Genomic DNA, 16,595 nt, shown 5'->3' on the forward strand with positions numbered 1-16,595 from the left:
TTGGCCAAATTGTCAAATAATAAAGGAAAGGCAAAAATGATGAAAACAGATGATCTACAACGCAAGTCGTTGTGTGCTTGTAGATCTGCTATTTTCACAATATGTAGGCCTATCTGTTCAACCGAAAATGTAATGCCTCAACTCCTATATTCTAAGTGATTATCAGGGTGGGGGGGTCCCCAGTTCAAATATGATTATTTGTGGGGGGGTCCCCAGTTCAAATATGATTATTTGTGGGGGGGTCCCCAGTTCTTTTTTGCTTCATCATAGAATAGTATCAAAAGTGAAATTAGCAGATCTACAAGCTCACCAGCTTGTGAGTTTGGAAACTAATTTTCCATCCAGGCTCCTGGTGAATCATGACCATAAGACATTTGATTCTGTGTCAAAAAATATATAATTATAATATATTATATACGATATTTAATAAATACCCTTTTTTGACAGAATCAAATACTTTATGGTCATGATTCACCAGGAGCCTGGATGGCTTGGTTCCAGGCTTAAAAACGTTTATATAAATATTTTCTGAAATCTCTAATGGGTTTTCTATATGTGGCACCACAAAAAGGCCCTAACTGGTATGCCCTAAAGTGGCCTACAAAAACACAAGTAATACAAAAAAATATATTAAATAATAATCTATTGTCCCTTACGAGTTGTAATCCTTACGTAAGGGTTCATTTATTCTCCATAGCATGATGGTGTAACTTGCCAAAAAGAACAGATCTACAAAAACCAGCAGCGTTGCGTTGTTAGTTTGTAGATACACGCGTCACGTGTTGTTCTGTGTCTCTACCAGTGGTGGAAAAAGTAAGTAAAAGTATCAATACCACAATGAAGAAATACTCTGTTACAAGTAAAAGTCTATTGTTCAACATTTACCTGAGTAAAAGGTCTTTACACAGCGGGGGTGACGCGACGCGAATAAACGACCCGAAAATGCGACGCGTCTGTCACCTTATTGCTGGCCTTCTACAGGGCGCCACCATTGCCTCTTACAGGGGGCGCCGTTGAGTTTTTCTCTGTGTGATGCTTCATTCAATATCTGTTCACCTCTTCCCTAGTAGGCTACTGCGGGTGTAAATCAGTCTGTTGCCAGATTTTTCAAAAGAAACAAGCGGCCAGGTCTATGAAAACAAGCCCAAAAGAAGCAACAAGGCTCAGTTTTACCACTTTGCATGGGCTATTTAAAAAATCAGATCAACAAGCTCACAATGCGTCACATCACAACATGTTGTGAGCTTGTAGTTCTGCCATTTTCAAAAAATATTGGGGAAAAAAGTAAAATATTTCGAATATTTTTTAAACATTTTAACACAAATATTGTATGGGGATCCCTGGCACCACATATTTTCAGATGTGGGTCAAATGTGGAAATATGTGAAAAATTTGACTGATCCGTCTTGATCACTTGACTAAAGAGATAATATGTACCGATTTGCATTTGTAGGGGAAAAAACAGTTTTGCACAACCTCCTGCTTGCACTATAATAGGGCAATGATGAAAGGGTGGCATTTGTTCCTCAACGTAGTGCAAATGTGCGTGCAACGTTTTACCTCAATCGGACACTGCGTTCATGATTTGCGGCATTTTGTTAAAAACTGGCCACTCCTGCAAACTTTAGATGTCAATCTTAGCCAATCAGGATGGAATATGAAAAATCAAACGGATCCATCTTGATCACATGACTATAAAGATCATGTGTACTCTGAAGGAGTAATATCCAAAAGTTTGTTTTACAATGATCTTGAACGCTGCCTTCAGGTAGGACATGGAAAGGACACATGGTTCAGCACACCTGGGGAAAAACACATGTGGTGAATGTGGAGGTTGGCTTCTCTTGTATTTTCTCTTAAAAGACAGTTAAGATAAAATACTGTATGAGTGAAATTTAAGAAAACATGAGGCCAAAATATGTTTCTTATTCCTTTATTGATATTGTGACATTCCATTCAAACCAAGCAAATTAAAGCCAAAATCTAACATCTGAACTTCAAACCATTCATGGTCAGGGGTGCAGATCCCAGGGGGGAAGGAGGGGACATGTCTGACATGTTCCTCCAATAAAATATTTTTAAATAAATGATATAATTTAAAATCTATATTTAATAGAAGCTGATTCCACTTTTGAAATCATTCTAACATACAGTAAACACAATACTTTGTGAAGGTTTTGTTTTTGCCACCTGTGTGTCCTGATCATCAACAACTGACACATAAATGAATCCACAAGCTTCATCATCTTCATCATCATCACTTGTCCACAGAGCTGTTAACTAGTTTAATGAGTGAAGTTCAGCCAATATGAACGGATAGAAACACAACAGTGGAGCTGAAAAACGGAAAGATAAATAATACTGACCAAGGAATATCTAAACTGTCTGAATTAGACACATGAATGATGTGAATTAATGTGAAAGAATGAATGTTTGTAAAACCTTCAGTTAAACATGTGTTCATGTTCATGTGTTTGTAGTTAAATCATGTGATGTCAACCTCTAATGGATTATTTACATCATAACATTATAGTTTGTTTCATGCATTGAACATGGATTTGGTGTTTTGTTTTTTATACCAAATGTCACACAAACTGTAAACATTGTGAACATTATTAGTTAGTTTAAAATCCTAGTGTTAACTCTATGTTGGGGATGTTATTGATGAGAAGAGTCCTTGTTTGTGGTTCCCTCCTAAGTTGTAATGAGATCTGCTCCCCTGCTCATGATTACATATAAATCATTACTTAATATACATGATTGCATGTCATCAGTGTTTCATATTCATTTCCTAGACTGTGAAGGCCCACCATTGTCTAATTTGGTTGGACGAGGGTCCACCCATCACCTCAGACCACCCTAGAGGGTCCAGGTCCATCCATCACAGGGAAACTGTGATGTATAATGATCGTAACACATTAATTATCACACATTATAAATGATTACATAATAAATGACTTATGGTCAATTATAAAATAGTAAAACCTTTTTCACAAACATGGCTGACTGACTTCCATTCAGATGGATATTAATATTAATGTTATGAAGAACTCTGATTGTGTGTTTGATCATCCTCCTATAATTCCACAAACCTCTGAGAGCAAAAACCTCTGAGAGCAAAAATGTGTGCCCGGTTCTTCTCACTGCCTGGAGCAAAATTGATCTGATTTTGCACACAGCCATTGCCCATTACCATCTGAACACAACTGCGAAGCCCTTTTTTAATTTCAACAAACCTCAGCTTATTATTAGCGTTTATGTGTCAAACAATGGGAGATCACACTGCACAGGGTTGCCACGTTTCGCGCGAGAAACAAGCAGCAAGGTCTATGAAAACAAGCCCAAACGAAGCGCAACCTACAAGCAACAAGGTCAACGAAAAGAAGGCCACACAAAGCTCCTTCACACATATACATTGCCTCTTGGAAAACAGCAGATCTACAAGCTCACAACGCGTCCCCACACCCACCTGCACTTTCACAACCAACGCCAAAAGCACACTACCACCAATATTCGCCCTAAACCGCTTACAATAGGCGAACATGGCAACACCAACGTCTGCCCTCTGCCAGGGAGCCACAACAGGGCGCGCGACAGGACATGCAATAACCCCACGTTTGCAACTACTTTCGCCTGCGCACTTCACCGGGTATGGTCTAGTTTATTTAATGTCTCAATATAGTTTATTACACGGCTTGGTTGAATGCTTGATTCTGATTGGTCACTCACTGAATTCAGCGTTCTTCTTTTGCTTAATGACCTCTGAACTCAATAACAGACTGTTGTCTAATCAAAGACTCATAAATAATCAATACAGTAACTGAATATAAATCTATTCTATCAACACTTCCCTTTGTTTTCTGAGGCGACCGTGTTGCTCTGTATGAACTAAAATGAAATAAGCAGGATAATCAATGGGGAGCAGGTCATTATTGAGAATTATACAACAGGTAGTTCCGACCAAGCAATCTGATTGGCTGAAATAGCTTTCTAGCCGTGCTTCAAACCAGCATCATAGCACGGGTCTAATCATTTTAATAAATCACTCCGCACTGCAGTCCGCACCTGATTAGACCATATATGGGACAGCTGTGCTGTGAAGTCACGTTGTCCCACGGTAGGAAAACAAACAGACAGTAGCCTGACCCACCGCCGCCATTGGAGAACAAACAGCTATGCAAAATGGACTATGTTGTTAATTTTGACTTATTTGGTGAACTTACGGTTGATCAATGGTTAGAAGGTTATAAATATCCTCCTGTGTTAAAGTAAAATTACTCCCATTTCGTTAACAGTCCAGTGTATGTTATACTTTATCGTACGAAGGTATCGCACAGCGAAAATAGCCGATCTACAAGTTCACAACACGTCGCCATCGCGACGCGTTGTCAGCTTGTAGATCAGTTATTTTGGCCACGTGACACGGTCGTACGACGGAGCATATAGCCTACTGGAATTCATTCCACTGCGCAATTATTGAGATAGAGCGGCTGTGTTGATGAGACGGTGTCTCAGGCTCATAGCGCTGCTACAGGGACTATTTAATGTCTCAGTGGAAAAACTCTTCTCTTTACAGGGAAACGGATAATAGCGAAACATTTTTATTTTGAATTGCTCCACAATATGAATACATTTGGATGTGTTTTGTTGGTAACTGTTGTATAATCGCAATATTACACTCGAGGGTGTGCTTTACCTTACATTATTGTCACTTCTGTGATGCGGCGGAACTCGGCTTCGCCTCGTTCCTGACCGCATCACAGGCGTGCCAATAATGACGGTAAAGCACACCCTCTCGTGTAATATTGCTTAAATAAAGCCCTTCAGGGTGATAAAGACCCTCTGCTATCGGGTCTAATCACCCTGTCTGGGTTTACTTCTCAATAATGACCGGCTCCTCATTGATTATCACTTTGTGTAGAACTCAGTACAAGTGTTGTCACTGACATGTTATGTTTGTGTTTTCTGACCACAGACACTATAACAGTTGTTCGATGAATCTCCCACACTAATTATCCTTAGCATTTTGTTTAAAAGACACATCTGTTAAAAAGCTTGATGATGTCATCAATGTGCTGCTGTTAAGACTATATAAAAAGCTTGATGATGGCATCATTGTTCTGCTGTTATGACTATTTAAAAGCTTGATGATGTCATCATTGTGCTGCTGTTATGACTATTTAAAAGCTTGATGATGTCATCATTGTGCTGCTGTTATGACTATTTTTAAGCTTGATGATTTCATCATTGTGCTGCTGTTATGACTATTTAGAAGCTTGATGATATCATTGTGCTGCTGTTATGACTATTTAAAAGATTGATGATGTCATCATTGTGCTGCTGTTATGACTATTAATATTTAAAAGCTGGACAAGCATGTATTTCCTCCTCTCTCCACCAGGGGGCAGCAATGACTGTCTGCTTCTCTGAAAACACACCCAGGTGTTCTGTGAAAAGACAATAAACCAATAAGAATCAGAATGTATTAACTGTGTGAACATGTTAACACTTTAGAACAACCTTCCCTTATATTCAATGAACTGAATCATTGGAAAGTCTGGTGATGCAAGGTTATGCTGACTCTCTCACTGCGCCTCGCCATTGTGCCTCGTTAAACATGTTTATATTTGATTAATGAATATTTGATTGATGAATCAATACATCTGACCACATTGTCATCAGTGACGTCTGATACAACTTTAAATTCTTTGATTATTAAATTTGATTATTAGATTAATTATGATAAGAAATTAAATTAGTTACATCTCTGAAAATCAATGTTCAAAGTAGTTGAATAAGTTAATTAATTCAGTAGTTTGTATTAGTATCCTAGTCTAGTTGTTTCACTTCTTACACCAGCATGTTGTTTTGTGAATGTGTTCTAGTTTTATACACTTTTATACATTTTAAATAAAAGTGAATTAAAAAGAAAGTGAACCTGGTGTGTGGGAGGAGTCTAAAGATCGTCATTGGTTGTCGGCACCAGAATACGACCTGATAGAAGAAGAAGAGCGACAGTTAAAACACACAGACAGACAGACAGACAGACAGACAGACAGACAGACAGACAGACAGACAGACAGACTGACCTCTAACTAGGTCGTCTAAACTGGTCTAAACCGGTTAAGGTTCTAAATCTAAACCAATGTAAACCAGTTTAGGTTGTGGCTTTACATGTTTGTTTGTATGTTTGTTTGTTTGCATTTCTGTGAGGGTTCCACATGTCATGTGATCCTCTGTTGATCTGACCTCATTTCTTCCACTGGTAGTATAATACTTAATTAAACATGTTAATTAAACATGTAATAAACATGTTAATTAAACATGCTAATCACCTCGTTTCTTCCACTGGAAGTAGATGAATCCAGACAGGAACAAGACCAGACCCAGAACCAGACCTGATGCTCCCATGGCCACCTTGTTCTTCACTGACTCTGGCATGGAGAAATCTGTCAACACAAATATTATATTATAATAATGATATGATATGATATGATATGATATGATATGATATGATATGATATGATATGATATTATATTATATTATTACAGTAGATTAAAACACCTTGTTCTTCACTGACTCTGGCATGGAGTCATCTGACAATAATATGACAACAACCAAACACAGTATGTGATATAAGACAGAGTACAGTACAGTTAAACTGTACAGTAAACAGATTACAATAAAGTAAACTATATCAGTGGCCAACTACTGAAGTCATGTAGCAGCCAACTATGTTTTATTGTGTATAATATGTTTAGTACAGGTAGCTAACATGTGGATGTGGAGGGGAGAGGAGGCGGCGAAGGAGAGAGAAAGGAAAGTTGTTTATATATATATATATATATATATATATATATATTTTTTTTTAATGTTTTTTGATTGTAGCATTGTCTCAGTAACCGGGAAGAGTGGGTGGGTGGGAGGAGGAGTGGGTGGATGGGAGGGAAATGTGGGGTACCTATGTACAATATATATGCACGCATTTTGAGTTTACGAATGTTGTCCTCATATGGGAGGAAAAATAACCTGTAAAAAACCCAATAAACAGATATATAAAAAGAAACATGTGGATGTGGGAGCAGCCATTAGTAAACAAAGATGATGTACCTCATCTAGACAAGACACTTATAAGCTCTAAGTAGGTGAGACTCCTGTCATGACCTTCTAATTAAAATGGTTACTTTTTAGGAGTTTAAGTTTTCATGTATTTTTATTGTTATTTTTATGGAGTGCTGTTTTTACTTTCTGTAAAACAAATATACCTTCAGGTAAAAATAGAGAATAATCCTTTAACCCTTAAAACAGAGTGTAGTGTAACACATTACAGTAGATTACAGTAACTGACCCCAGTCCATCTTGATAGGCGCGGTCAGGCTGGGATGTTCCACCATGCATGTGATCTTCTCTCCTGATCTGTAACACTCACACACACACACACACACACACACACACACACACACACACACACACACACACACACACTACAATTAGTCACCATAGCATTAGACTGTCATAGGCATTAAGATAAGCTTATACTGATATTTTCTCCCCCTAAAATAATCATGACGTGCTGCGTCCTCAAGTTGAATGTGTGTCCATGTGGATCTGCTCAGAGCTGAAGCGGCCCCTCCTCCCCGCCCGGTCTGGCAGTGAGTGAGCAGCTGTTAATTAACACTAACATTAGGACAGATTGTGAAAGTAGCCGATCTACACGCTGAAACACACCGCGATTCAACACATTGATCCGTTGATCTTTGTTAATATTTTGTTTTCAAACCTATTTGACTATTTTTGTGTAGAAGTGTGAATGCCCCGCTGGGCTCTCCTCCGCTCTAGTGTTTATTGTTTATTCCACTATTTCCTCCCCATTGCAGAAAAAATAGGAAGGCAAGAGGCAGAAGAAACTTAGCAACGAGATACGCACGTAAAAGCGTATTCCTGTGTGTGTATTCATGTATAATGTGCTCGTGCACGGGTCTCTGTGTGCGTTCGTCATGCGTGCACGACGACAAGCTTGCTGCGTGGTTGTGTCTGGAGTGGACTGGTGATAAACATGGTCGGGACTCGGGAGGAATCGTGTGTGTGTGTGTGTGTGTGTGTGTGTGTGTGTGTGTGTGTGTGTGTGTGTGTGTGTGTGTGTGTGTGTGTGTGTGTGTGTGTGTGTGTGTGTGTGTGTGTGTGTGTGTGTGACTTAATATTAGCCTACCAATTAATGGGCCATATTCAGCAAGTGAGTAACACTTGCTTTATTTTGAATGAATATATGTATTGGTGTCTGTCAGGTGTGTACCTGGGTGTATACTCCAGGTAGGAGTGGTACTGGTAGTACCAGTAGAGGTGTGTATTTCTATGTATAGGTGTCTGTTAGGTGTGTACCTGGGTGTGTACTCCAGGTAGGAGTGGTACTGGTAGTACCAGTCTCCATCAGACAGCTCATCGGTAGAGGAGAGACCAGAGGTCAAAGGTTCTTGACCTATCAGCCAGGTCACCAGGATCACTTTAGGATAGAAGTCGTAGCTGCTGCACCTCAGCATGTGAGTGTGTTCACCACGACGAGGGGGAGTCTCTGACTTCAGTCTCACTTTGGGCTCCACTCCTAAAAAAGATGATTATTATTATCATTATCATTATCATTATCATTATCATTATTATTATCATCATCATCATCATTATCATTATTATTATTATATATCAGTCATAGGAAAATGTCATTATCATTAATAATTTTATATCATCCAAATGAGATCCAAATGATCCAGAAAGCTGCAAAACGCTTGGTCATCAACCAGCAAAAATGTATCTCCCCCGTTCTCCTCTCCCTCCATTGAGTCCCAGTTGCTGCCCTCACAGAGTACAAAACTCTGATGTTGGCCTACAAAGCAACCAAAGGTATGACACCCCCATATCTTCAAGCCTGATCCAACCCTACAACCCCTCCCGCTCACTCAGATCAGCTAACACAGGGAAGCTGTCAGAACCTTCTCTAAAACACCCTGGACAACGCTCCACACGTCCTAGACTCTTCTCTCTTCTCTAAAACACCCTGGACAACGCTCCACACGTCCTAGACTCTTCTCTCTTCTCTAAAACACCCTGGACAACGCTCCACACGTCCTAGACTCTTCTCTCTTCTCTAAAACACCCTGGACAACGCTCTACACGTCCAAGACTCTTCTCTCTTCTCTAAAACACCCTGGACAACGCTCCACTCGTCCCAGACTCTTCTCCCTTCTGGCTCCTAAACTGTGGAATAAACTCCCATTGCAGTCAGAACTGCAGACTCAATCCCAATTTTCCGCTGTAATCTGGAGACTCACCTCTTCAGACTCCACCTCAGCCTGTAGCACTAGACCTAGCCTTGATGACCTTGCAGACGTACTCAAAGGTTAAAATGTAATTTAGATATCATGTTATGTAGACAGATGTCAGGTCATTTGTTGACTTGGCATCCTATAGTTTGGATCGTTTTAATGTACAGATTATACATTGTTTGATATTATACTGTTTAGACTGATGATAGGTTATTGGTTTACTTATGATCCTAGATGACTATTTCTATGCATTTAATGTATTACTTTGTGTTTTCCTTGCTTACTGTAAATCACTCTGGATTAAGAGCGTCTGATAAATGACTACATTGTAAATTGTAACTGTAAATGTCAGTGTTTGGCCACCAGATGGCACCAGAGAACAAATGTTTCATAGAATACTGTAGATTCTACAATAGTCTACAGTTTTCTACGATGTAGAATGCATTTATATAATGTAATTTAAACATATTAAATAATTTACAGTTACACAGTGCTTTACATGAACAACAATAAACCAAGCAATATCATTTAATGAAAATAGTACAAATGAGTAGAAACAAACAACACACATAATCCTGTATGATACTAAATTACTAAAGTGATTAAAAACATACAAAACAAACTAGTTAAGATAATAATTAAAATATATAATCAGGAGGGTAAATGAAGTGTATAGAGGTGTGTTTTATCCTGCATGGTTCTTTTTAAAGTTCATTTAAAAACATTAATCCTGGTGTCTCTATTTTAGGAAGGTCATTATATGTAGGTGAAAACACTCACAAATAGATCTATATGTTTCATTCGGTGAAATTCGGCACTCGGTGCCGCGCTATGAGCTTGTAGATCTGCTATTCTTTGAAAAATCATGAAAATATGTGTTACTCTTTATATATATATTTTTTAAAGCGAACATTTGTCAAATGTTTTGTTTCAGGGACCCCCAGAGTTACAAATGTTCACGTTATAAAATATATATTCAAAGATTTGCACACATTGTCAAGATTTAAAAAAAATAGCAGATCTACAAGCTCATCCGGAGTCGAACCCGCGTCACTCTGTCAGGCTGTGGACCGTCACGCTACGGCCCAGACCAAGGGATGTTTTATAATCATTATCAGATCAATATTAACACCATTAATCATCTCTGAATAGAATGATTTATTATGATGTCATGTTATAGTTTATGAGGTGATGAGTGTTGAGTGCTGCTCTGAGATCAGCTCACCTCTCTTGTTCAGAACAGAGGAGTAGTAGAGCTCAATGTTGGCTTTGCAGAATCCCTCTCGTTGTGCTCTGAACCTAGCCCGTTCTGTAGGATCTTCATTCCAGCGCTCTGCGTTCTTCACACCAAGCTCAGTGTATCCAACAAACTGATCTACTCTACTGTCCCACCTGATGATCTCATCACCATCGAAATTCATTGACTGTATGAACTGTATGTCCTTCAGCTCACTGGAGTTAAACACACAGCGGTTAGCCTCATAGTACACGTATCCATCTGGAAATAGACAATTAAAAATGTCATTAATGTTCAGTTTTATTATCATCTGTATAATATCAACACTAGGCTAACTGCCCCCTATCGGCCAAATATGTCATTACATAAAGTCTAAAATAGGTTTGTGTGTGTGTGTGTGTGTGTGTGTGTGTGTGTGTGTGTGTGTGTGTGTGTGTGTGTGTGTGTGTGTGTGTGTGTGTGTGTGTGTGTGTGTGCGCGTGTGTGCGTGTGTGTGTGAGCCACAGCCACAGAGTAATAGGAGGAAGGCGGGGCTACTAGCAGCCAGTGGTGGAAAAAAGTACTCAAATGTTTTACAAGTAATTAAGTAAAAGTATCAATTCTGCAATATAGTAAAACTCTGTTACAAGTAAAAGTCCAGAATTCAAAATGTACTTGAGTAAAAGTACAAAAGTATTGGTATGAAAATATAATTTAAGTACCAAAAGTAAAAGTACTCATTATTGTGCAGAATGTCCCTTTCAAGTTTTCAAATGTATGAAAATCCTTCTAGCAGATCCAATAGCAGATCTACTAGCTCACAATGCGTCGCATCACAACACATTGTGAGCTTGTAGATCTGCTATTTTCAAATGGACAAAATGTATATAGGGCTGAAGTGGTTAATGTATGTTTTGTAATAATAATCAAAATCTACAAAGTAACTAGTAACTACATTTTTAAAGTAAATGTAGTGGAGTAAAAGTACAATATTTGGATCAGAGATGTAGTGGAGTAGAAGTAAAAGTATTGAAAACTGGGAAGACTCAAGTAAAGTACAAATACCTCAAAATTGTACTTAAGTACAGTACTTAAGTAAATCTACTCAGTTACTTTCCACCACTGCTAGCAGCCCACACACTAACTGCAAATCACTGTGAGAGACGAGGGAGCGTCTTCAGGTGAATGGGACAAGTGATTAAGAACCATTGGAAGCTAATTAAATAACAATAGAATAGTTAATGAGTGGGGCGGGGCCACTCAACCCCCCTCCTCCCCAAAGCTACATTTACAGCAGGAAGCCACATGGGAGGAGCTTCACACTCATGTATGAAAAACTACTATATAGCCTACGTTAGTGTGTGTGTTCATGTATGAAAAACATACTATATAGCCTACGTTAGTGTGTGTGTTCATGTATGAAAAACATACTATATAGCCTACGTTAGTGTGTGTCTCATGTATGAAAAACATACTATATAGCCTACGTTAGTGTGTGTGTCTCATTTATTCCCCCGCCTAGCGTACATGTGAAACTCAGGTCACTCATTATCATATGAAAAAGACTATTGAAGTCCACATTCTTGCCCCCCCCAGCCTCTCCTCCTGCATCTACATAGTTGTATCATCTACATAGTTGTATCATCTACATAGTTGTATCATCTACATAGTTGTACCATCTACATAGTTGTATCATCTACATAGTTGTACCATCTACATAGTTGTATCATCTACATAGTTGTATCATCTACATAGTTGTATCATCTACATAGTTGTACCATCTACATAGTTGTATCATCTACATAGTTGTACCATATACATAGTTGTACCATCTACATAGTTGTATCATCTACATAGTTGTACCATCTACATAGTTGTATCATCTACATAGTTGTATCATCTACATAGTTGTATCATCTACATAGTTGTATCATCTACATAGTTGTATCATCTACATAGTTGTACCATCTACACCTCACCTACAGCTCAGGCTGTACAGAGCAGATACTAATGCATAGATTTGTAAATTAAACATTAAAGCACCTTGAGCACATATTCATGTTTACTAAAAATACATATTATTTAGTAAATATGTCACCATAAAAAACATAAATGCTTAATATACATGCTTCACCCATTTAGCACAGCACTCGGTGCCGCGCTATGAGCTTGTAGATCTGCTATTTTTGAAAAATCATGAAAGTTTGCGCAAATCTTTGAATATATATATACTTTTAAAGCAAACATTTGTAACTCAAATATTTGCTTCTGGGGGATTCTACAAATGTCTTCTAAATCCTAACATTAAAAAAAACAAAAAAAACATGTTGCTATAATATCAGTGGTTCTCAAACCTTTTTCATGATTTCCCCCCCAAAAATAGCAGCTCTTGCGCGGCACTCGGTGCTGCGCTATGAGCTTGTAGATCTGCTATTTTTGAACAGCCAAAGAAATCTAAAATGACAGATATGTGTTCCTGGATTGAATGGGTTAAACATTTTCATTAATGTTAAATATATTCAACCGTTTTAGTTAATAACTATTGTGTTCATAGTATTCATGTACCTTTCACTGGTGGTTTCTTCAAGGCAGTGCGGATGGCGTTCAGCTGGGCTTTGCAGTAGTGCTGATCACCCACAGCTGCTGCATAACCTCCTGGGAGGGTCATGTGATCTACAAACGGAGGCTGAGGCTCCACCAGCTTCCCTTTGTTGTAGTCTGCGTAGAACAACACTTCACCATCCAGTCCCTGCATCCACTCTTTATATGAGTCTTTAACTGTGTCTGAACAGCCAACGACTTGAATGTTCTCATGAAACACTGGGAATAAAACAAAGATGACATTAAATACAAATAACAATCATCATCATCATCATCATCATCATCATCATCATCATCATCATGTTAAACAGTCATGAAGTATCTTCCTGTCAAACATTTTATTCAACAGATTTAAATGTTTTTATAATATTATGAAACAGATACATAATGATTTATTTCAGGATGTGAACATAACATTATATAATATAATGTAATATAATATACAGTGGTGGGAAAAGTACTCTAATGTTTTACTTAAGTAAAAGTATCAATACTGCAATGTAGAAATACTCTGTTACAGTCCAGAATTTTTTATTTACTTGAGTAAAAGTACAAAAGTATTGGTGTCAAAATGTACTTAAAGTACCGAAAGTAGAAAGTACTCATTATACAGAATGTCCCATTTCACAAGTTTTCAAATGTATAAAAAACTTTTGAAAATAGCAGATCTACAAGCTCACAATGCGTCGCAATGCGACGTATTATGAGCTTGTAGATCTGCTATTTTCTAATGGTCTAAATGTATATAGGGATGAAGTGTATGTTTTGTAATCAAAATCTACAAAGTAACTAGTAACTAAAGCTTTCAAATAATTGTAGTGGAGTAAAAGTATAATATTTGCCTCTGAAATGTAGTGGAGTAGAAGTAAAAATAGTGAAAATTGTACTTGAGTAAATTGTTGAACATATGGAAATGTATTAGAACGTAATTTATGCACAGCTCACTTTAGGATATAAGATTTAAATTATTTCATAACTTGATTTGCCTAAAGAAAGAATATGATATTGACTGACAGGTTGAAATGACTGCTGAGCTGCACTGGAAGGCTTGCAGCAGGCAGTAAGATTTGATAGATTTAATGCAAACGTGAATCATTTGATTTTCTCATGTATTTAACCTGATGTTATTAATGATTTAATGTACTCATGTATAATTGCTGATAATATGCAGTATAATTGCATTTACTGAATTATGCTCAGGTATAAGACACATCTTGGGGGAAATTTAACCCCCCAGTATGCCCATATATGGCCATGCTGAATGTCGGTGCAAGGTGCAAAGTAAGTGTTTTTTGTGTGTGTGTGTGTGTGTGTATGGGTGGCTGTTGAAAAAGGCACAACTAGAAAAAGTGCTCCTCGGAGCACAGGTCTCCGCCAGGTCAGGTACGTTATTGTGGCCTCCTGGTGGCACTATAATAGGCCAATGTGAAAAGGGTGCCATTTATTCTTAGGTCGTTCACGGCAATCGGACACTGCATTCATGATTTGAGGCATTTTGTTCCAAAAATGTGTTTTGCTATATTAGACCTGCTGGTGGCGCTATAACAGGCCAATGTGAAAAAGGGTGGCATTTCTTCCTTGGCCTAGTGGGAATGTGTTTGTGAAATTTCACGGAAATTGCAAGCTGCGTTCATGATTTGAGGCATTTTGTTCAAAACGGACCAATCCTGCAAATTTTGGAAGCAAACCTTAGCCAATGAGGATGGAATATGGGAAATCGGACAGATCCATGTTGATCACATCACTATAGAGATACTGTGTACCGAATTGCATGACGTTTGGATAAAATCTGTAGGAGTAATGTAAACAAATGTGTTTTGCACAAATCGGCCTCCAGGTGGCGCTATAACAGGCCCATGTGAAAAATTTGAGGCAGAGGTTCTGAATTGGCATCCAGGGAGTGTGTGTGCACAGTTTCGAAGCGACCGGGCCAACGGTGCCAGAGATTAGCTGGTAACACACGGACAGGACGGACGGACACACACACACACGGACACACACACGGACGGACGGAGGGTAAAACATACTCTCTCGCCATGCCTTTCGGCCTGGCGGAGACAAAAAGCCACATACACACACACACTGACTTCTAAGAATCACACCTACGTGCACACACATACACACACACTGACTTTCTTAACTTTCCAAGAATCACCAACGGGGTGAAAAAGGGATGAGCCTTTTGGACATAGAGAGGCTTTTAGACACAGGGGCCCTTTGGGCTCTTAGGTTTTTGGGGCTTCTTCTCCTGCACCTTATTCAGATGTTAAACAGTCATGGCTCCACATGGAGGAAGGTAAGAAAAAAAATTACTTAACTGTGGAAACACACCAGACTTTTTTTCGCACACACGCGCATATACGCACACACGCACACACGCACTTTTAGATCCAGTCCTATTTTAAAGCCTGCGTATGCGGGACTCGCGTATCCGCGCGCCTGGTGTAGCCGCTATCATTGATATCAATTGGATCTAAACAAACGCGCTCTACGCGCCACGCATACGCGCGCTTTGAAAAGTCTGGTGTAGATCGGCCGTAAATTAAAAAAGGGAAATTACTCTATTTTGAGATGAAACCTATTTGGTGTTTATTAATAATTATTATAACTATAAATAATAAATAATATTAATAATTTGTATTATACATTTTTGGAACTACCAAATTTAGACTGGCCTGTATTTCAGGCTGAATGAGATCTAAATGGAACCTCCTCCTTTTTAATCTAAATTCTAAATTAGTTTAGGACAAGCCTAAATTAAGGCATTTGTAAATCTGACCAGACAGAAATGAAACATTCCTAGATTTCATTTATATTTGTATTTTGTATTGTTAAAAACACATCTGTAATCCCACTATGAACTGAGCAAATAAAGGGAAGCTTTTAATCTTCCAAAAAGCCTAATTTTCTGAGTTAGTGCTATAGAGATAAATAGACTAGGTTTCTTCTGAAGGACATCACCACGCCCTTGGTGAGTATGGGAATTCCACACAAACGGCTACATTACTGATATAATACACACCTCATTCAGGTAGAGATCTGTAGCTGATGCAATGTTTGATGCAATGACTTGTTTTGCAATGACTTTATGCTATGATTATGTGCAGTGGTTTTGCATGATGGTATAAATGTAAATATGGTTTGCATGGTTTGGCTCGCTATCCCTGTGTGACTAGACTTAGGACCAATAGAAATTCCAAGTTGTAGGCATAGGATGTGAGTGGGTTTTGATAGGATGAGCATCAGTGCATTTCTCTAGACGGAGGAGTAGGACAGGTTGGTTCATGAGAGTCTTTTGAGTATTTTAACTGGTACAAGGGACCCCTCCCCCCATTTAAAAATAAGAGCACCTCAGTCTCTTTTAAAATGAAAGTAATTCAGAGGACAGGAGCCTATCCTATGTCTGACAGCGCCGCGCCACAGTTTTCTGCCACAACGCCACCTAAAGACTTTTTTGCCCCCC

At 38.6% G+C, this 16,595-nt stretch overlaps 1 protein-coding gene across 2 annotated transcripts in view; it reads right to left on the bottom strand.

Moving 5' to 3' along the window:
- The window catches only part of LOC308089526 (H-2 class II histocompatibility antigen, E-S beta chain-like), a 130,032-nt gene that overhangs the window by 79,106 nt on the left and 34,331 nt on the right, over positions 1 to 16,595 (bottom strand). The window contains exons 3-9 of one of the 2 annotated variants that reach the window (XM_080434306.1): positions 13,097 to 13,351; positions 10,541 to 10,813; positions 8,381 to 8,600; positions 7,350 to 7,417; positions 6,336 to 6,449; positions 5,939 to 5,994; positions 2,178 to 5,447 (exon numbers count right to left, since the gene is read on the bottom strand). The exons of the other annotated variant lie outside the window; for it this stretch is intronic. Of the exons in view, the coding sequence (XP_080290432.1) occupies positions 5,957 to 5,994; positions 6,336 to 6,449; positions 7,350 to 7,417; positions 8,381 to 8,600; positions 10,541 to 10,813; positions 13,097 to 13,351 (968 nt within the window). The 3' untranslated portion in view covers positions 2,178 to 5,447; positions 5,939 to 5,956. Of the gene's footprint in view, positions 1 to 2,177; positions 5,448 to 5,938; positions 5,995 to 6,335; positions 6,450 to 7,349; positions 7,418 to 8,380; positions 8,601 to 10,540; positions 10,814 to 13,096; positions 13,352 to 16,595 lie in introns of those variants that run through there. 2 annotated transcript variants of the gene reach the window in all.

The sequence above is a fragment of the Gymnoscopelus braueri genome (genome assembly GCF_963280865.1).
Source record: "Gymnoscopelus braueri genome assembly, chromosome: 7".
Lineage (NCBI taxonomy): Eukaryota > Metazoa > Chordata > Actinopteri > Myctophiformes > Myctophidae > Gymnoscopelus > Gymnoscopelus braueri.